Source organism: Thrips palmi, unplaced genomic scaffold (genome assembly GCF_012932325.1).
Source record: "Thrips palmi isolate BJ-2018 unplaced genomic scaffold, TpBJ-2018v1 HiC_scaffold_7, whole genome shotgun sequence".
NCBI lineage: Eukaryota > Metazoa > Arthropoda > Insecta > Thysanoptera > Thripidae > Thrips > Thrips palmi.
In genome coordinates this window covers 4,820,607-4,842,091 of record NW_023144634.1, presented here as the reverse complement: position 1 = coordinate 4,842,091, position 21,485 = coordinate 4,820,607, and the positions used below count along the sequence as shown (strand labels likewise).

General features: G+C 60.7%; 1 protein-coding gene across 2 annotated transcripts; it reads right to left on the bottom strand.

The window, feature by feature from the left end:
- Positions 1 to 153: 153 nt before the first annotated feature.
- LOC117652134 (oxysterol-binding protein-related protein 2) lies at positions 154 to 20,716 on the bottom strand. 2 transcript variants are annotated; one of them, XM_034396797.1, is made up of 13 exons: positions 20,475 to 20,716; positions 13,419 to 13,565; positions 6,630 to 6,840; positions 5,928 to 6,037; positions 4,335 to 4,493; positions 4,072 to 4,184; positions 3,900 to 3,984; positions 3,719 to 3,823; positions 3,508 to 3,631; positions 3,299 to 3,424; positions 2,859 to 2,941; positions 2,599 to 2,739; positions 154 to 2,502 (listed from the first exon to the last, which is right to left on the bottom strand). In XM_034396797.1, exons 2-13 carry the CDS (start codon positions 13,457 to 13,459, stop codon positions 2,400 to 2,402), a joined length of 1,401 nt encoding a protein of 466 aa, XP_034252688.1. In that variant the 5' UTR covers positions 13,460 to 13,565; positions 20,475 to 20,716; the 3' UTR covers positions 154 to 2,399. The 2 variants fall into 2 exon arrangements, with proteins under 2 accessions (XP_034252688.1, XP_034252689.1); XM_034396798.1 differs by lacking the exon at positions 13,419 to 13,565.
- Between the last annotated feature and the right edge of the window lie 769 nt (positions 20,717 to 21,485).

The following is a 21,485-nucleotide window of genomic DNA, read 5'->3' as shown; positions in this document are numbered from 1 at the left end:
CGCGCGTAGTGTTTGAAGCGAGCGGCGATGTGTGTGTGAGGAGACGACTGTGCAGAAAGACCCTTGCTCGGGCGCCTGGTGGTAGACAGCAACAAGACGGTTCTACGCGTCTATGTATGCAGGAATGGGATGCCATTTCACTGACATAACGAGTTGTTATTAAAAATTACGATTTTATTACTAAAAATAAAAGATGTAAGCTGTAGAACATTGAAGATGACATAATCGTTTTTCGACTCACAGAAACACAACATAGCTCTAAGAGTTTTGCACACAAAATCTAGAGTGTCACAATTCTACAAGAACTTGAGGCCATGGAGCCAGGCTTTTGTGCTGAGAAGGCTCGCTAGGGTTTCCACTCCACTTTAATTGCTTCATATTTGTTTCGACTCTTACTGGCTAAGTTCTACATTGGTCGAATCTGGTTAACTGAGTAGCGATTTCTTTTTTAATCAGCTCTTAACAAGTCATCAAAGAATCTAAGGAACGAAATGTTGCCAAATCTGAACAGGTCACAGCCCTGGTAATATAATCAATTTGATTTTGCAGCACAGACATAGAACTCTAGAAGACGTCTAATGCATTAGCTTCCAAGCATCCATGTAAAAGAAACAAAAAACAAATTAATGCTGCTCTGTTTACATGAAAGAGCAACTCAGATTTTGTTTTTACTTCTTTAACTGTAAAAGGAACTGTTAATTGTCTCTGTTTATGTTTGTTTTTTGTTTATAAAATTCTGCCAGTATATTTAGTTTTGATGCAGAATTCAAGAATTTGATTTTCTCCTAGGAATCCTACTTACATTATTTACAATTAGATGTCCAAAAATAGGGATACATCCATTTGGTTCAGGATACAGGTACAATGGATTGGCAGGTAGATAAATAACGCATAGTGCTTTTAAATTTGATGATGGATGCATAGTTCGATTCATGACACAGTGTCTACATAGCTCTAACAAGAGAGTGGCATTACACCTCTATGTTACAATAATTTTAACATGACCATTCCTCAGGAATAGTTAGTACTAACAACATTCTTTTCTGAAGCCCCATGCAGTTTTATCCCCTTGTTGTGCCAATAATGATATGCTCGCTGGCACTTTCTGCTTAGAATAAGGCTTTCTAAAAGTCTGTCATCCTATGCGTATGAGCGTTTTAGGATGCAATGATCCCTATTGACTAGAAGTTTGCACCTTCCTCATTGTGTGATACAGTCACACCTAACATATTTTCATATTTTCTTTTCAATATAATTTTGAATATTAATCGAGGTATGTGACAATACATCAATTACTAAGTACATAGGTAGCTTTCTATTTAAGATATAGGAGGCCATTTTTTATAAGTCAACCAGGAAGCAAAATCAAGGATATGTGGGCACCTTTGCTGAACTATTGAGCGTGATAATCAAATGGCGGTTTGAGTTGAAGCCCATGTTGCATATTTTCATGTCAGTCACACTTCCAACTGGACTTCTTGAGAAACACCGTTTCCTTTACGTATTCAAGTCCTAGCGATGCTCTTCTTATTGTCTTATTGAAAATAACTACACGCGTAAGAGTCATCTATTCGAATCCATTCATTTTGCATATTGTTCGGATCTCGCCACTCAGTCCAGAGCTGGTGGGGCTGTTGGGAGGGCATACTAGTTGGCTTAAAATCGGAAACGGAATAACAGTTGATTCGTTGGCATTTGAAGGCAATGGCTTGCGCGGGGCTTGGGAGTGACAGACTGCTCCTCTCCACTCTCCAGCTAAGCTGTGCTCCCTGTGGACTTATTCCGAGAGACTTTCCGTCGCTCTGTCTCTCTCGCACCTATACAGGATGGTCTATGAGTGCGACAGAGACAGGGCGACGAAAGCGACTCTCGGAATCCGTGCCGCCAGTGCTACACAGCTGCACGGCCGAGTCGACGTTCACTGAAACAGTGTCTCGTCCGCCTCACGGCTTTGTCGCTGCCGGGCTTGGGGTGCTGCGGCGGTGCGGTCTTCAGTCCGAAGCCGCCGACATCGCACAAGTCACTTCACTTCACTCCCGGAGCGGCACCTGGCTAGGCGGAGAGAGGCACAGTCGCCTTCGCGGACTCCGACTCCAGTGTCGTGGCCAGAATGGTCCAGAGACACCGTGCCGACGCCAGCGACAGCAGCCAGCGCACAGCATTGGTCAGCGCGGGGAAGTCCCTCGGCGGGGAAGTCCCACGGTGGGGGAGTCCCACGGTGGGGAAGTCCCACGGTGGGGAAGTCCCACGGTGGGGAAGTCCCACGGTGGGGAAGTCCCACGGTGGGGAAGTCCCACGGTGGGGAAGTCCCACGGTGGGGAAGTCCCGCGGTGGGGAAGTCCCGCGGCGGGCAGTAACCGGCAGGACGGCCCGCGAGGCCGCAACACGCGGCCGAGGGCTTAGAAGATGTCCTCGAGCTGCGAGAAGTTGCGGTCCCAGTAGCCTCCCTGATACAGCCAGTCTTCCTGGTTCGTGTGAGGGTTGGTGCCCAAAGCGAACCACCTGTAGGGGCATCACGGTGAAAAGGCGTTGGAAAACAATAAAAACCAGAAACGGAGGGTTCGTTTTGTTTTGGGGTGTTTGCAAAGGCTTTCCGACCTGGGTTTCCACTTCTCCTCCTTCTTGGAGCTCTTGTCCTTGCGCGCCTTGCGGCCGCGCTGCTTCTCCTCCAGGCGGGTCTTCTCCGTGGCCGCGCCGTCCACGTCCCCCTCCTCCAGCTTGCGGATGTCGGGCCGCAGTCTGCAGGGCGGCAGCGCGGCAAAGTCAAACAAGCCACAACGTTAAAGTTGCCGCATTCATTCATTCATTCCCTCATTAAGGAGAATGAGAATGAAAAGTAAACGGTTTTTTCTCCTCACCTGCTATCAGTGGGGCAAAGTTTGGCCCTCATGTCGTCGTCCATCTCATTTAGGGCCATGGCGAAACGCGTGAAATTGTAGTACTGAATAAAAGAAAAATTCTCATTAAAATGCAGAGCAGGCTTTATTTGGCGAGCGCGGCTCTTTCTTGGCCCCGCTTCGCCCCCTGCAGCCTCCGCACAGTGGGCCAGAAGACCGGTGGAGGCGGCCAAAACTGACGCGTTTAGAGCTCCAGAGTTGCTAAATGGGACTCGAAGTGGACGTGTGACCCCACCAATGGATTCCTTCGTTCGGAGAGCAATCTATTGGTGGGGGCAAACGCTCGGTTCGAGTCCCATTTAGCGAATCTGGGGCTCAAAACGCGTCTAGAATGTTGGCCGCCGCCACCGGTCTTCTGGCCCACTGTGCTCCGGTTCCCCCAGGGTTCCCCTCTGACTCACGTCGGTGCTGTTCTCCGGCCGCTGGTCCGCCTCCCACAGCGTCACGGAGTTGGGGATGTCGATGGAGAAGGTCGAGTCGCTGGCCGGGATGTCTCCCTCCGGGGGTTCCTCGGGGCCGTCATCCGTCTGAGGGAAAGAAACAGGGACCGTCATTTCAGTCGGTTTCGGGCGTTAAAAAGGGTGAATTAAATAAAACAGGTGGAACTTACGTCAGTGCTGACGCTGGCCCTGAAGGGACTGACTTTGAGCGAGTTGAGCTTGGCCAGGACTCTCCTGGGGGTGTGGGCGGGGCTGTTGTCACTCTTGTCCGATTTGCTCTTTTTGTCGTCGCTCCTGCAAACAGTGGAACGCCAAGACAAATGAGAGGAGGATGGGCGAATCCTCGCGGGGCCGTCGCCAAGGCCGTGGCCAGCGCCTCACCTGAATTTGTGAGCGTTCTCCTTCAAGTAGTCCTCGTACGACTGGGGGTCGGTCACTCGGAAAATCTCCGTCCACTTGCCGTACATGAATTTGATTTTCTTTTTGCTGCAAGGAAACGGTGGATAAGTCAGCATTCCAAGTATATCTCTGCACTAACCGCGTCGCCTGGCGCGATACTCACTCCTTGTCGACGATGAAGCCCTCCACGCGGTGGAGGTCCTTGGAGAACCAGCTGGCCGACTTGAACTCCAGGATGGCGCGGTGGCCTGGGGGCAGGCGGGCGGACCGTTATCGCTCACTCACTACAAGGACGCACTCGGCTCGCAGTGCAAACAGTGGACTGGATGACTCACCCGTGCTGTGGTTCACGACCTCCATGGTGCCGTACTGCTCGATCCAGAGCTTGCCGACGATGATGTTGTGCACGCAGCACGAGACGTTGTTCCAGGTGTAGGCCTCCTTCCACCTGGCAAAACAAACACGGCCGAAAGCACACTATAAAACACTTGCCAGACAAAGAAACACTCGTGGAGACGCGCCGCCTGACAGGCCTGACGTGGTGGTTCGAGGCGGGGAAGGGAAGGCCAACTTTCACCGCCGGCAGGGCGGTACTCACTTTGGCAGTTCGACGGTGACGGTGCCCTTGGGCTGGATCTCGACGCTCTTCCCCCAGAACTTGAGCTTGGGGTGGATGGAGCCGTGGAAGACAAAGTTTTCGCTGTCGGCGTGGAAGGCCGACACCGGAGGGTGGTGGCTCACTTGCTCGCAAATGATCCTGCGGGCACACAACAACAGGGCAAGTCAGTGGCGCCAAACAAAACGCAAAATCCAAAACGCAGAGTCGCCCAATGCCTCTGTCTGTCTGTCTGTCTGTCTGTCTGTCTGTCTGTCTGTCTGTCTGTCTGTCTGTCTGTCTGTCTGTCTGTCTGTCTGTCTGACTCTGACGCTCTCTCCCTCCGCTGAGCGCCGCCCCTATGCCCCTGCCAGTGACCGTGGGGCTGTGGGGGCCTCGGTGGGGGCCGTGGGGCCTAATCCGTCCCAGCGCAGAGTGGTCGACCAGAGAATGCCTTTTGTATGAGCTATCGGCAGACTGGCACAAACAGCCCCCTCCAGTCTGGCCCGGCTGGGCCCGGCCTCGGCTATTCATGCTGCCCTGCGGCCCTGCGCCCTGCGCTGCCGCCCGCACTCCTACACTGCAGACGTTCCCTGCCTCGGCCGGTCACGAGTCCCATACACAGCGACCGAAATCGAGGGAGCCCACGTTACTTGAAAGTCACGACTCTTTATTGTTTACACGCGTCCAGGCTTTCTTGAGCGGGTCTTGTTCCCCTGTGGTGCTCTTGAAGGCCGCCATCTCCGACGTCCTCGCCGACGCCAAGCCAACAGCAGTGCCCCCGAGTCCGCGCCCTTCGAGAACACGAACACACGAAGCCACTCGGCAAACAACCTCCGCACTCGCTACTCTTCATATTGAATCTGCGCGCCCTTTATCAACACGGTTTCCCTCTCTGGTCGGCTCTCGACAGACCCCCCCCCCCCTCTCCTCTCTCCTTGGCCCCGGTGCGTCTCGCCTCGCAGTGGCAGTGGCAGCCAGGCGAGCGAGCGCCTGCGAACCGTGGCGTAGGCAACGTGCTCCACACGAGTGCGCTACTTGGCTCTGGCGGCCTACCTCGCCGGCGCTCCGCCCGCCCGCCGCCGCGCCGGGCTGATTCCGAGCGCTGCTCTCGTCGCTCTGTCTCTCTCGCACTCATGGGGCCTCCCGTAAGGGTGCGAGAGAGACAGCGACGAAAGCAGCGCTCGGAATCAGTCTGCAGCCGCGAGCCGCCACCTGTTCTGTTCGCGGAGCAGCTGCTCCACTTGGCTCGCCGTTCTCGGCACTCTTCCTGCCCGTCCTTCCCTCTTCCTATCCACCCTCTCTCTCTCTCTCTCTCTCCTCTCTCTCTCTCCCCCTCTCTCTCTCCCCCCCCCCCCGTTTTCCAGGCTGCTGGACTAATCGGCCCGCCGAGAGGCGCCGTGAGAGGAATGGAAATGAATCTTAAGAAAGAAGCGAGGAGGACGACGCGGCGTGACGCGGGCGAGATGATGAGAGGCAGAGGCAGCGCCTCGACACGACGGGGAACGCAATTAAAACTACTTCATCAAAGGGATGGGCCGCCAAAGTGGGGCACGGCGTGTGTGTGTGTGTGCACCTGCGCCTGCTGGTACTCACCTGAACTCGGGGCGCTCCAGCTCGAACGTCTCGCCCAGGAGCGGGTTGAAGGGTTTGCCCGGGCGCTCCCAGTTGGAGCCCAGGGCGCTGACGGCGAAGGCGGCCACGTACTGCGGGCCGCAACAACACACAACACACGTTACACGTCCGTTCACGCTTCATCCAGCGGGGGAAATGGCCAAACTTTTCATCGCGTCCCCCCGAGGCACAGTGGGCCAGACGACCGCTGGAGGCGGCAAAAATTCTAGACGCGTTTTGAGCTCCAGAGTGGCTAAACTTGAACTTGGACTTGGCTAAATTGGACTTGAACCGAGCGTGTGACCCCACCAATGAATTCCTCGTCGGAGAGCAATCAATTTATGGGGCCACACGTTCGGTTCGAGTCCTGTTCAGTGACTCTGGAGCTCAAAACGCGTCTAGAATTTTTGCCGCCTCCACCGGTCTTCTGGCCCACTGTGGGGAGGTTGCGAAAAGCGTTATGCGATTTTGATTGCCGGCGGGGCCATCAGCGCCCTAATTGCTGTCCCACCATTAAGTGCCGCGGGTTGGGAGGGGACGGCCATCAGGCGGCCATCGGCCGGGCCATCGCCGGGCCACCGGCAACCAGTGTCACAGGCAGCGCTCCGCCGCGCCAACACGAAAATAAACTCGCCAAACATCTTGACAAAAAAAAAGCGCCGGGTGTTGAACCCGCGGTCTCACCTGCATCCGCGCGATGGGGTCATCCTGCTCCGAGGCCAGGCGAAGCAGGTGGGCGTACTCCATGTACTCCGTCATGCGCTGCAGGAAGGACAGCGGCTCGTTGAAACCGACCGGCATGGTGATTTTGCTCAGCTCCTTGCCGATGGCATTCTTCAAAATGGACCACAGGGAGATGTCCCCGGTAGGGATCTGGGCGGCGGGCAAACGAGTTCTGCAACAGCCATTTCAATCGTGGTACAAGCAGCGCATAAAAGGCAGGACGGCTGCAAGTTTGCTTTCAGGAAGGCGGGGCGTTTTGCTCGACGCGCACCGCGGCGAGAGAAGTTTGCTCCCAGCGCCTGGAGCAGCGGTGAGCGGGCGGGGGTGGAGGTTGCAGCGTCGCGAGGCGGGATTGGATGGCGGCTGGAGCCACGAGGGGGTTGGGGCTCCTGGCTGGGGCTGGCTGGGGGCTGGCTGGGGGCTGGCTGGGGGCTGGCTGGGGGCTGGCTGGGGGCTGGCTGGGGGCTGGCTGGGGGCTGGCTGGGGGCTGGCTGGGGGCTGGCTGGGGGCTGGCTGGGGGCTGGCTGGGGGCTGGCTGGGGGCTGGCTGGGGGGGCTGGGGCTGGCTGGGGCTGGCTGGGGGCTGGCTGGAGACTGGCTGGGTGGAAGCTGTGTATCGCGCCGCTGGAGGGCAAGGCCCGGATTTGCCCCGGTGGCGCATCAGCCTCATCGAAATGAGGGCGCCGCCGGCGTGCCAGCCTGACGGCTCCAGGGTCCGAGAAGGCCAAGCAGGCCAAGAAGGGGCGACGTGAGGCGGAAAGCTAAACCTGGCTCGAGGGAAGGAGTCTTTGAGTGGATTGACACATGGCTGCGGAGCGTGGAAAAGGAAAAGAAAAAAGGATCGGGGATGGGGGTGATGAAATGGTCGTTGCTTCTTCCAAGCCATTGCCAGCTTGCCAGCCTCCAGCATGCAGAGGCACGCGCGCACGAGAGCCCCAGCGCCGCCTCCTTCTTGGCGATACCTCCATATGCCGCGGCGGCACTGCCAGCGGGCTATTTCAATGCTATTTCCTTTCGGGAGATTCGCCTGTTTGCATGTACCCGATGTGCCCCTGCCTTCTCTCCCCTCGCGCGTTCTCGTATTCCCATATTCCCCACGCACCTCGCCGCCACTCCCCCTCCCCACGCGGTGCATGCGCCGTGGCCGTGTGCAGCGGAGAAGAAATTTGCATCGAAACTTCGCCAGCCAGGAACAGCATTCAGATTCGGATTCGCAGCGACGGGGGAGGCGCCGCCGCCGAATATGAAAGTAGCGCCAACGCCGCGCCGCGCCGCGCCCGGCTGCTAAGCCCTTGAAAGTTGACGAACGGTTATTACGACATGATGGCGGCATCCTTGATGGCGAGGCGGTTTGGGGCGAGATCAAGCGGAGGGAGGGGTAATAGTCTACCAAGGCACGACCAGACAAACACAATCTATAAATTGATTGAAATTGGTCCGCGCCTTCGGCTAGGCGCGGCACGGCGCGGCCCGCGTGGGGACTCCGGACGCAATTTCCGGTATCAGCTGTGCTGTGGAGCAGGCGGCGCCAGAAAGCCTACCCGCGCCTGCGCCGGGCCCTGTGCCTGAAACGCGGCTTCCTACCCAGCGCCCTGCGGCCGCGGGGCGGCGGCGGGTGGTGCGGGCGTCGCTGGTGCGGCGGGCGGGGGGTGGCAGCGGGGCGGCGCGGGCGGGCTCCGGCCAGCGCCACCTGCAGGGCCACGGCGCGGGGCGGGGCGGGGCGGGGCGGCCTGGCCGTCACCATCATCCTGCAATCTGCAGCAATCGGCGCGACGTCCATCTCTCAATAAGCCGCCACTTCCCGGAGAGGCGCGACGGCGACGGCAGCCTCGGCGGAGAAGATGGGATTTTGAACGGCGCGGCGGAGCGGAGGCGGAGCCTCAGAAGAGGGTCTTCTAGAAGGAAGCTCCGACCAGCCCGCCGCGGTGCCGGGGCCGCGGTGCCGGGCCCCCTGTCTTCGTCTCGCCCACTGCGATTACTTACGGTGCCTCGGGGAATGCTAATTACGCCGGCTGTCCCAGGGCGCCTGTCCACGGAGCGCCATCGGCCGCGCCATCGGCCGCGACAAAGGGGCACCGGGAAGCTGCCGGGAAGCACCTCTCCCATTCCGGCACGGAAAGTGGACCATTTTCAATTACGACCATCAATTACGCCATGCCAGAGAAGGTTGTGAACCGCTCCGCTGTCCAGGAGGTGCTTCCAGTCACGCGCGCGTGTGTGTGTGAGTGTGTGTGTGGGGGGGGGGGGGCTGTCTCGCGCTGCGAACAATGCCACCGCGACAGCGATAAAGTTATCGGCGGGCCGCTGGCCGCTATCTTTACGCTCCGCTTTTACGCCATCCTATCACGGCCTCACGGCCTCGCGGCCTCGCGGCCCTGGTGACGCGACCGCCCCTCCGCCCCTCCGCCCCTCGCTCGGCGCGGCGGCGGTGTGACGAGAGGCAGGGCGGCGGCCTGTGGGGCGGCATGAGGCAGCCCTGGCCCTGGGCAACGCCCCGCCCTTGAAGGGCCGCTGGAGGGGCCGAGGGCGCCGACGAGGACGGCCAAAGGGCACCGCAGGTCACTCCTTCCCCGATTGTGCGGCCTTCGGTTCGGGCTTCGAGCCTGTGGTGGAATTCCACACGCCCGGCGTCGCGCCGTGCCGCCGTGCCCTTCAGCCTCCAGGTGCGAACCCTCCCCTTCACTGTCAGACGGTCACCCCAACCAACCAGCTGAGCCAGCACCTCGGTCACCCCGAGTCGAACGGCCCAATCTGCGCGCCCCGCCCCGCTCGGCGTCCGGCCCCAGATGGCCGTACAGATGACGTGGCCGTCGAGCGGTGCCATCTGTCCACCGCCACGGCGGCGGCGCTGTCGCCCGAGTAATCCTTCTTCCAGGAAACGAAGCTGGCGTCGGCAGCCGCGCCGGCCCTCCACTAGAACCCTGGAACCGGAATGCAAATAGCCAGTCCTGGGGGTCTCGTCCCGCAGGATGTCCTGGAGGGCAGCCTGGCGTGGGCGTTGGCGAACCTCTGGGACCGCCGCCCGCCGCCCCGCCCACGCCGAGTCCAGCTGCCCGAATCACCGCACCGCCACCGCAGGGACCACAGGGGCCGCCCGACCCCAGCAGACTGATTCCGAGGGTCGTTGTCTTCGGCGCTCGGCCTCTCTCGCACCCATCCGGGACGCCCCATGAGTGCGAGAGAGACCGAGCGACGAAAACGACTCTCAGTCTGCAGCCTCGTGGAGGGCTGGCTAGTCCTCGGTGGCCCTTGGGACTGGGCTGGGCGGCTGGGCGGCTGGACTCGGCCTGCCCTCGCCCTGCGCTCTTCACGCCACACACAGCTAGACAGCCGGACAGTCGGACGACCGGCCCCACCGGAACGGCGGGACGGCGGGACGGGGCGAGCGACACGCAGGCCAAGGCCGCCAAGGCCGCCAAGGCTGCAGCCGCGAGCCGGGGAGTCGAGCCTCGGGGGCACAGTGGGCCAGAAGACCGGTGGAGGCGGCCAAAACTCTACACGCGTTTTGAGCCCCTGAGTCGCAAAAAAGGACTCGAACCGAACGTGTGACCCCACCAATGGATTGCTCTCCGGACGAGGAATCCATTGGTGGGGTCACACGTTCGGTTCGAGTCCCATTTAGCGACTCCGGAGGTAAAAACGCGTCTAGAGTCTCGGCCGCCTCCTGGCCCACCGTGGGGGTCGCCGCCGTCGCCGCCTGCCAAGTCCAGGGTAGGCAGTCCCGCTCGCCACGGGTGCGGCGCTGCGTTCGCGTTGCCTACCCTCGACTCCACAGGCGGCAGCGCGGCCGGCGGAGCGAGAAAGAAAGAGAAAGACAAAGGGCTTAGTCGCTCCCACCCCCACCCCGCACTGGGCCGCGCTGGGCCGCGCTGGCCGTGTCCTTGAGTGCCACCACACCGTTCGGAAGGGCGAGGTGAGGGGGAGGGGGCGGGGAAGGCAGAGGACAAGGGGAAAGGGGAGGGGAATGGTGGGGGTGAATATCCCCAGCCATTAAAGTCGCAGTGGTAGTGGTTGTTAAGACTTTGGCCTGTACAGTACACACGCTCGCGCAAACGAACCCCTCTCCCCGTGCAAGCAGGGACACAGACAAACGGACACAGACAGACAGACACACGACACAAAACACAAGCACATGACCTTGGCTCCAAAACCAACAAAGACCAACAGGACCGATATAAGTGCACGACAATTACCACAAGAACAAGGAAGAAGAAAAAACACTAAGCACTATGTGGTACACGAGGTATTATAATACGTTCTCCATTATGATTAAAACACTAAAATAACTTTAGTAACGCGCTGCTGACCTCAAAGCTGGGCTCCTTCACGTGCTAGTGGGTCTTGTTCGTTAACAAAGCAACAGCAGCAGCAGGGGGTTGACGTCAGAGAGTTACATCCAACCTGTTGACGACAAGCAGGCCGGGCAGGGCGAGCAGGGGAGGGCCTGGGAGACAAGGCCTGGGACAAGGCCTGGGGCCCGGGGGCAGTCCGTCATTGGGTTTGAGAGCAGCCACCCTTAAATGAGTTTGTTACTGTCGAGGTGGCGACGACGACGCCGCGCCGACGCGCAGCCAGATTGAGTCAAGGGAGAACAAGCGACGGGCCTTCGCCGTCGAGGCGTCGGGGCGGCGCGGGGCGGCGCGGCAAGTCGTCCGAAACATTCCGGACTTCCGGACAGAGAATAGAGAATCGCAGACAGTGCGGCAATGCCGGCTGCGCCCTCAGCGTCCTCCGTAGCGCCAACGGAAGGCGACTTGAGCCGCGCCGCGGAAAACTTGTCCCCGCCCGGTGTAAGCGGCTTTCTTTTCCCTCTCCCTCCCCCTTTTGTGTTTGTGTTCCGCTCCCTTTCTTGTCATGCAATCCTTTGGCCGAGTTTGCGCGAGCCCCGCGGGCATTGTGTCGTTCAATCAATGTGAGTGACTGAGCGAGCCTCCGAGGACTGGAAAGATGGACTCGGAGCCCTCGGCGTTTGCGGCATGCCCTGCAGGGAAAGGGAGCGCGTGGCGACAGTGTACTGTCAAGTCCACGCCAGGCCCGCTCGCCTTACACTTTGAGAAGCGTGACAGGCGGCCGATTGAACGGAGCGGGCTGCACGTCGAACGAGGCCCGCCGCGATCACCATGGCCTCGACCACCACGGCCTCGTCCGCCACGACCTCCACCACCACGACTACGACCACCACGGCCGCGACCTCCACGCCGTCAACCACCACGGCGTCGACCACCACGGCGTCGACCACCACGGCCTCCGCCACCTCGACCTCGACCACCAAGACCTCCGCCCCCGAGCTAGATCGATCAAGCGAATCAAAGAGAAGCAATCAAGAGCCCGACATTGGAGCGGCCTGGCCATGCGAGAGACCGCCCGCGCGGCCGACCCCGTTCCCGTGCATGATTAAAATTCGACACGAAATTAAACGTTGCGAAATCGATCAACGTTTTCCGACCTACTGGCAATTGGTTTGAACGACGATGTATGAACCCACGCCACGCCCCGAGCGGTGTACTCGTCCCGGGCCGTCTTTGTGGCGTCACGGCACGGCCGACCTCCGCCCCTTGCCGTGACTGTCCGGAATTTGAATTTAGTGGGGCGGCAGAACGACAATGACCGTGTAACTCCAGCCGGGGACCCAGACCCGGGCCTAGGCAGGCCCAGGCCCACACAGTGTAGGGATAATTAATTAAGAAGCCGGATGGAGCGCAGCAGAGCAGCAGCGCAGCCAGCCATGAGAAGCAATTTCGCGAAATACGGCCCAGCCCGGCCCAGCCCCCCACGCCGCACGTGCACGGGGAGGGGACCGCCCAGGATGAGGCCAGCCGTCGGGGTCTGCGGTGGTCCCGCCGCCCCCATGGCGCCCGCGGTCGGTTTAAGGTTTAGGGTTTGCGGCGAGCTGGGTGTCCGGACGTCGGAAACCGCACTGGTAGCACCACGCGGCCACGGACGGGGCCGGCAGAGCGATTCCACTCACTGCTGTCGTCGCGCTGTCTCTCTCGCACTCACGGGACGTCCCGTGTGAGAGAGACAGGGCAGCAGTGTGTGGAATCGCTCTGGGACTACCATCCCTCACGGCGTCGCTGCCAGTCCTGACAGTACGTCTCGGCACTCGAGAGGGAGGGAGAGAGAGGGAAGGAGATTTGGGATGGGTCGGCCGGTTGCACATTCCCAAGGTCAGAGTCTTGAGTAGTTATCGGGCAGGGGGAGGAGGGGGAGGCGGGTCAGGGGGTGGGGGCTCCGCGGCTTAGGTAAGAGGGGCGGGGTTGGAATTGGTCACGTAGTTTGCGCATGGGTCCCAAACTGAAGTTGCGAAAAGGAGAAGGGTGAAACACGTGCGCATCTCGATCGAGCGGATGGCCGTGCTGCGCAGCGGGTTTGAATCCCCGCCCAGCATTGCGTGCTTTTCGGAGTGGAGCCCGCCCTGGACACGCAGGGTGCGCCGCACTGCCCCGCCCCGCCCCGCCCCGCAACCCACCGCCCACGTACAAAAAGAAGCAAGCGGTCCCGGACGTCATCCGCAGGCCGCTCGCTCGGCATTCAGGAAGCTCCCTTTGAAATCGCCGCCCAGCGAGGCTTCGCGTTTCGCGCTGCACCCACACTGTTGCCAACTGAACCGCCGCGCGGCCTGAAGCCCCTAGAGCTTCCAGAGCAGCCACAAAAGGAATACGAGACTGGGTAATGCCACTATCATGCGACCCTTGATACACTCCGAACTCCTTGTCATGGGACTCACGTTGGCAGGCCTGGTCCGACTCACCTGTATTGACGCTGGGAGTTGGCAGCCATGCTGGCCGCCATGCCGATGGGCTGCAGGGGCTGCTAGGGCGCCTAGGGCTGGTGCCTCGCCCCTCCCTCCTCATGGGACAAGGGCAGTGCCCTAGTGCCCTTACAACAACAGCTGCAGCTGGAAGAGAGCAGACGCCGGAATGTAGTATGTACCGCCCCCGCGACGCCCGCGCGACGCCCCGCCCTCGGGATTTGCCATTCCCTGGATCCGGTTCAGGAATAAACTTCCGGCCCGCTGAGCGCTGGGAACACGGAACGCAGCGCCATCTGGCAGATTCCGGCCCAACTTCGTTCGAGATCTTGTTCGAGATCACGTTAGTCGAGCCCAATCGATAGCTCCCGGAACGCGCCCCCAACGCCTGGAACCGTAGTTATACAGTTCCAGAAGCGGATGCTGACGAGTCGGCGGCGGCGCCTGCACCGCTCAAACTAGTACGTCAAACTTCCAGAGACAATGCAGGCCTCGTTAACAATTTAGATTCACCCGGGAGCCTCGACGCGACGCGGGTCGGATGCCGAGACCCGGTTGGCCCGCTCGTATTTGAAGTTCCCGCTGCCGTTCCAAGTTTGGCTGGCTTGCGGAGCGTACCTGCGACTTGATTTGCTGATTTCACTCCCTTCATGCCGCAGATGGGCGAGGGAGCATGCATCTCGGGGCAGAACGACGGAAATGGATTTCATCCCCAACCCCTCCCAGATGACTCAACCTCACCATGATTTTCTCAAGAGTTTAAACGTTTATGCTTGAAAATGCTTTAATCTTAAACTCATACAACAAGAATCCACAGAGTTTCTGAACGTCTCAACTGAAGAATTTAATATTTAAGGAATAAGGTACCCTTGAAGCCCAAATATGTACAGCACTAGTGAATTTTAAATACACTGAGAATTTGTGTGATTAAGAACTAGTGGGCGTTAACTTATACTGTAACTTTTTTGATCACCTAGGGTGTTAATACTGAAACTGTAAGATTCTAAGACATCGAAAGCCACCACAAGCCAAATGAAGATCATGCACGTTGAGAGTTTAAATCATAGGCCCACCTTGTGAAGAAGCAACAGTTCACTTTTAAATTTAAAAGTCTTTCGTGATTTCCCTTCCTCTATTCCGTAAAGCGAACAAAGCGAGTGTATAATAGGCCTACTGTTTCCACAAATCCACAGGTGAAGTAAATCGCGCTGTCATCTCTACAAACTAGTAATCGTAAACAAATCCAAAAGGGGTAAAACAAATTTAGAAAAGATAAAAAAAAACTAAGCACGCCAAGTTACTATGATGTGAAACACTTGATCAAAATACTTACAAAAACCACTCCTAGAAGCACATGGTGAGCTTTCATGTACACTAAAATCTCTCGAGTCGACTCATCGACGTTTTCCGTTAGTCCCCCCTCCCGACACGGCCCTGGCAGAGGAGGCGGTGGCGGCCAGCATCGGACATGGCATAGGGTGGCCCAGAAGCCGCATAACTGTGACAGGTAAATCCATTTGCAAATCCAATTCGCCGTTCCTCCGCCAATGGAGACGGTCTAGCACCGAGCCCAGCGAGCCGAGCCAGCCGCGGCACTGCATGTAGGCCGGCAGCCCTGAGGGCAGCGGGCAGCCCCGCCGGAAACAAATCAAACAAGGAAGTCCCTTTGTTCGCCGTCAGAGGACGCCGCGCCGCGAGCAATGCCTTCGGCCTCCGCCCTTCGGGTCAGACAACTGTTGCCGCGGACACAATCCAACCGGCCACTTTTTGTTGCAACCATTTGCAACCGAGCCAGCTAGAGCATGGCAAGAGCATGGCCAGAGCCAGCCGGGGTCGGCAATAAAAGTCGTGGAAACAGAACGGGGGTCCCTCCGCCGCCCCGAGCCACAAGTGGTCGGGCCCCGCCCCGCCGCGCCCCGCCCCTCGGACTTGGCGGAGGCTGTTCGGGGTCGTGGAGCAAACACTTCATCTCCACGTCGGCGGCACGCGGACTGTGGCTCGTCGTGTACCGCAGCCTGCCCCGCGGCCGGCCAACAAGTCCGAGAGGGCGCCCTATATGTAGCGCGGTGGCCCCGGTGGCTGCCAGCTCGGCCTGCACGGCACGCCGCTGTTATTAACGATTTCCCATCGCAGTGTGCTGGCCAGCAACCCTTCCAGGCTCTCCGGCCCGGCTGCACACCCTAGCTCCACGTCCCGGGCTTTCCACCCGCCTGCCCGGCCTGCCGCCTGGAATCCAGAATAGCCGGGCTGTAATGGAATTCCAGGGCTGATCGGAGGTCTCTCTCTACACCGCAGGACAAGGCATTTCCCTTCCCCCCCCCCCCAATCCAGGTACAATCTGGGCAGTGCGGCATGCCCCGAGCTTCAGTCTGTCTCTGTCTTTCCAATAATTTTTTCCAACAAAGCAAGGGCCAAACAAAGAGCCTTAGCTCCGGCCGCAGATTCCAATCTGGGACTGGGAATGAGGAGGGAGAGAGACAGAGAGACAAGCAAAGTTATGGCTCGTTGGCTCCAGTTTAATCAAAAAGTTGCCTCCTAAATCGCTATTGTGGAAAAGGGGCGGGCCATTCGGCCGAGAGAAAGAGAGAGAGGGAGAGAGATAGAGCGCCCTCGAAACGGGGCAGACACGCGCAGGACGCGCCGCCGCGAGTCTCGACAATGACTTTGCTGAGCGGGCTGCTCTGTCTCTCTCGCACCAACGAGTCGCCCCACGAGTGCGAGAGAGACAGAGCGACGAAAGTACTGTTCGGAACCATCCCGCTGCGCGATATCGTCGGGTCGGGCCGGGCCGAGTGCCTTCTGGAAAAACAGTGCTATCGAGACCCGCGCGGCGGTGGTGAGCCGCCGCCATAGCCGCTAGCTAGGAACCAGTGGGCAGTGGGCCGACTATTCCGCGAGTTGGTTTCCACTTCGCCCTCGCTCACCGCCTTCACCGCCTTCACCGCCTTCACCGCCTTCACGGCCTCCACGATCCTGGCGTCGGCAGGCTGACGGCGTCGCGGCGCGTGCGGCGGTGTCAGGGCGTCGCCTCGGGCGTCGCAGTGCCAGAGGTTATTCCAACCCGGACAGTCCTGGTCGTCGCCGCCTCGCCGCCGCGTCGCGCTGAACTTGCAGTTAGCACGCGGCAGCCTCACACCACGCTGCGACCCCCCCCCCTCCCCGGCCAATCCAGGGGCATTAGGTCCCCCCTTCCTTCTCTGTGGCGTGGGGACAGCCGCGCAGCCGGAATATGGAAACAGGGGCCCAAAGTTGTCCCCGACCTCGTGAACTACTCGTGTTTGAAGCTTGTGCCGCGCGTTCAGGCGCAGTTCAGGTGGGCCAGGCCGGGGTCGGGTCCTGACAAATACAATTACCAGCGCCAGCGGCAAACTTGGAACTTGGAAGCGATCTGCGTTGCAACCGTGTTTCAATTATGCAGCAGAGTCGCTTCGGCTGGCTCAGGACCTCAGGACCAGCGGAGGGCAAAGGGGGTGCACACTGTTTTGGAAGGCCGGGCCTTGTAAAAGCGACTCGATAGACCTTGGGCGTTATTTTGTTTTCCGTTTCGGCAGCTTGGGACGTCGATGTCTGGAACAAACAACCGCCGTCTCTCCGCGCGCCTTGGTGTAGACAGTCCTTTGAACGTGCCGTGGCGGCCCCGTCCCTCTGTGCCTCTGTGCCAGCGGACCTTTGGCCGTGGCCCTGGTGCCCGAGGCCGAGGCCCAGCCCGTCCTACACTATCCCACACGGGCCGCACGATTGGGCCAGACTGATCCGGGTAAACCTCGTGTGTGCACAACATCAACCTAGCGCCCAGCCCCGCCAGCGCACGGTTCACGGCCGAGTGCGCCCCCCCCTCTTTCATTCCACTCCCCCTTCGCTGACAGCTTGCTCGGTTGAGCCCCACAAGGTTCCTCTAATCAGCGCCGGGATGCGTGCAAGAGAGACAGAGAGAGCCCCCAGAGGCCGTCTCTGTCCTCTTGCGTGCGCTTGACCAGTCTCCGCAAGAGTCTCCGCAGGACACTGTGGTGGACATGCAGGCAACTCGCGGCCAAAGGGGGTGACCTGTCCGCATCCACAGTCGCAGGCGGTCTTTCCAACTGTCCGCCCACTTGAGCTGACGCAGAAGGCTTGTAGCGCGCAGCGCTTCGTCGCTGTCTCTCTCCGGGACGAGGACAGAGCGCGAAGCTGCGGTGTCCGTCCGCGTGGTCGTCCCGTCCCGCCCCATCCTCGCCGGCAGAAGTGCGAAGTGCGCTCTCGCCTTTTGTGTCGCGAACAAACGAGCCAACGAGGCCGCTTTCCATCAGAGTTGCGCCCTCAATAATTCCATTATTGTGTGCCGACGAGTTTCGTCTGTGTGAGTGTGTGTGTGCGTGTATGTGTGTGTGTGTGTGTGTGTGTGTGTGTGTGTGCCGTTCGTGCCGTCCCATTGTTTGCGCGCCGCGACTGAATTTCTCATCCCTTCGCTGGCGCTTCCGCTTGCTTCCGCTGTTGTCCGGACAGTGCGCCAGAGCAGTGAAGCAGCGGAGCAGTGGACGAACAATTTCCGTCGTGATTAGGGAGTAGGGAGGCACTGCAGGCCGTTCTGGGCCGTCGCGCCCCCTCCCCCCTTTTTCCCTACCCCCGCCCCCGCCCGCCCGGGGCGCGGCCGCAGCACCGTGAAAATGACAGCCACTCGACCGGAGATTGGAAGCTCTGGCCGACAGCTCGCCTACACTAACCATTAACCGGATTAAGAGGCCGTCGTCAGTGCAATCCGGATCCGGCCCGGATCATCCCAGTCACCCCCGGCCCCACCCCCCACCGCCTGGCCTCATTACCTGTTCAACGCCGTTTCAGTTGGCGAAAATAATCCACGCGGCCCGACTGGCGGAAGGTAAGCCTCTTTCCGGTCCGTTCGGGTGCCGTTCCCTCTCTGTCTCTCTCTTTCATTGGGGTGTTCTACGCTGGGGCCGCGATAGCCGCTGCAAAGCGCGCTGCGCTGTTTGACAGAGACAGAGGTAGAGAAAAGCGCGATGTTTGACGGAGATAGAGATAGAAAAAGGCGGCGGCGTGCCTGTAGACTGATTCCGCGAGTGGCTTTCGTCGCTGTCTGTCTCGCACCTGTACGGGACGCCCCCTGAGTGCGAGAGAGACAGAGCCACGAATCTCTCGGAACGAGTCTGGTGGCGGAACGCGGACGCGGTGGCTTGCAACTGGAGGACGTGGAGGGCGCCACTCTCCCCGAGGCTGGAGCCTCCATGGAGGGCCGAGATTGCTTCACTGGCGTCGCATTAAAGCGTTACAGCTTGCATGCCTCACAGGCCTTTGAACCTTCGGTCTCGGGGAGGGGGCGAGGGCGAGGGCGAGGGCGAAGGGCGAGGGCGAAGGGCGAGGGCGAAGGGCGAGGGCGAAGGGCGAGGGCGAAGGGCGAGGGCGAAGGGCGAGGGCCGAAGGGCAGGAAGGGCGAAACGGACGAGGCCTCAGACGCGCTGATTGCAGTTCCTGCTGCTGCAGAGGACCGATTCCGAACCCTCACGGACCGCCACGGGCCACTCCGTCAGCGAGAGAGAGCGAGAGAGAGCGCTCCAGGAAGGGGCGTGCTGATTAATTCCCCGCACGGGGAGGCGGGCATGCCGACGGCCGAGGCCGAGCCGACGGCCCATAAAAGTTTCACCGAGTGCCGCGGCGCCGCGGCCACTGGCCACGCGCCGGCCACCATCTTTTCGGGAATGGGACCCTGGCCGGCGGGGCGCGGCGGGGCGGGGAGCGGGGGCGGCATCAGCTGGGAGGCGGGGTGCATGCATTATGCAGTGACTGTCTGGGGGCGGGGCCGGCGGGGCTGCGGGGCGTGCCCTGGGCGTGCCGCATAGCGATTCAGCGCGCGGCGCGAGCTTCAAATCTCCCCATCAGGCATGCGGCCGTGCGCCGCCCCTCCTTCCGATGCACTGCACCGTGTATTCCGCCCCGCCAGGCCTTGCCGGCAGGCTGCTCCCGGACGGTGCTTTCGTCGCTCTGTCTCCCCCGCACTCATGCGGCGTCCCGTAGGCGAGTGTGTGTATGAGAGTGACACAGAGTGACAGCACTGGTTTGGAGTCAGCCCGACAGCCCCTGAATCCGCCATCCCCCGCGACTCCCCTTCTGCTCGCATCCCGCGGCGCGAACCCTATGTGATATGACAGCGCTGCGCGGCACGGCGGCGGTACGCGGTAGCCGCGGTCACAGCGTGGAGGGCTTCCGAGCAGTGGACCCGGGTTCGACACGACCATCACCAGCGGGTGCTTCCGATCTTTTTCTTGGAAACAGGTTGCGTCACATTGCACCACGGTGCGCGCCAACTCGAGCGGCGCCCCAAGCCCCAACGCTCCACCAGCGCCAACGGCGCCAACAAAAACAACAACTCGAAACTAAAAACCAAGAGGAACTAAACGAAGTAAACCCCGTCCGCTGTCACGCCATTCCGGTCGATAGGTCGGTCAAGACTTCCTCGGCGAGTCGTTGCTTTCCTTTCGGTTCTACGAAAAGTCAAAGACGCCGAGCGGTTGGTCCCCGAGAGGGAACAAACCAACATCAACGACGACGACAACCAAACAACAAAACCAAAAGTGCAGCCGAGCCTGCACTGCACGTCTGGCCAGCCGATTGGGGGACTTGTGCTCGCCGGGCAACGCTAGCTAGATGTCGCAGGTGGGGCGAGGGAGGGCCACGAAGGGGCTGGGGTTCCACAGTCGACCGTGTGGTGCTGCCTCGCTGCCCAGCGCGACCGAGTCGTCACGAAGCGGGCCTCGTTGTGCAGGTGCAGGGTGCAGGCCAGGGCGTAAGGGGAGGGGCAGCAGCCTGGGGACACACGGCGGCTCGCGCTCACACTGACAGATAGCCGCGGGGAAGAGAAACACAACCAAGCACACTACGGAAGCACAGCGGCGGCCGCCAGGGCAAGAGGACCGCGACGAGGACGACAACAAGGAAACCAAGAGCTGCTAGCTGAGCCGCCACTACAACTACCACCGCTACGGCGCTACGGTGCTACCGCCACACTGACAAGGACCAAGTGCACACTGCACAGACTGCACACTGCATGCAAGGTGTTGCCCATACCAGCTGGGGGTGGGCGGCGAGGCCGCGGGGCCGCGGGGCAGCGGCGCTGCAGGCAGCACTGCAGCACTGCAGGAGTCCAGCGAGACTAGCACTGGGTCGGCGGGTGGGCCTGGTGGCCAGATGAGCCAGGCAGGGCGGCCAGGGCCCGGTGCGCCGTGACGGCCGTTCGGGGAGCCTCAGTGAATGAGCTCGGACGGGACGACGTCGCGGACTAGAGGAAGCAGGCAGCCGCACGCAGCCGACACGATCCGCGCACTGGGCCAGCTCGCCAGCCCACCAGCTCGAGACTCGCCATTCGCCGCCCCCCTGTCCGCCACCCCCAGGCCGCCCCCGCCGCCCCCGCCCCGTCCCGCACCCACCGCCGGCAGCGCCCCTGGCGGCGCTCTGTCCTAACTCAATCGCGCGCCCCTCATGGTTCCCGGCCATTCTCGACACGCCCGCTACTGTTTCTGCCCCTCCGCCGCCCCCGCCCCGCCCCCGCCCCCGCACGGTGACCGCCTTGCTGCGGGTGGTCGGCGTGTTATGAATGCCCACCCTGTGAAGCTGAACGTCCAGCGCTGGCCTGGGGGCCTGGGGGCGGCGTGGCCTCTCCCAGCTCCAGGCCGTCCCGGCCGTCCAGACCGCAAGAGAGCACTTAGGCCTCGTTGTCGCCACGACGGCCACCGCGCTGCACTCGGCGTTAATGGGCGTGGGGGCGTCGTCGGCGTCGCCCCGGGCCGCTGGAATGAGAGCACCTCCCCGCCGTCCCGTCCCCACCCCGTCCACCTCGCCGCCAACGTCGCCAAATTGGCCGGCATTGCTGGCAACTCGAGCGCGGCATCTTGGACTCCAGAGGGCGGACACGCGGGCGCGCCACCGCGCCACGCACTTGCCGCGCTGTCGCGTCGCGGTGGAGGAGGCGAGAGGCTGCTAGAGGCGGCGGGCCTCGTTGGGGGAGCCCAGGAGGTGCCCGCTGGAGGCTCGGTAGGGATCGCCCGCCGCGCCATACAGGCCTTCCCTTCCCAGCCCTGC

Coding starts and splice junctions, on each gene's coding strand:
- LOC117652134 (XM_034396797.1), bottom strand. CDS start 13,459: ATGGCGGCCAGCATGGCTGCCAACTCCCAGCGTCAATACAG. Junction 6,038..6,629: donor ACCCCATCGCGCGGATGCAG/GTGAGACCGCGG, acceptor TGCGGCCCGCAG/TACGTGGCCGCCTTCGCCGT. Junction 2,942..3,298: donor GGCCGGAGAACAGCACCGAC/GTGAGTCAGAGG, acceptor TCTTTTATTCAG/TACTACAATTTCACGCGTTT.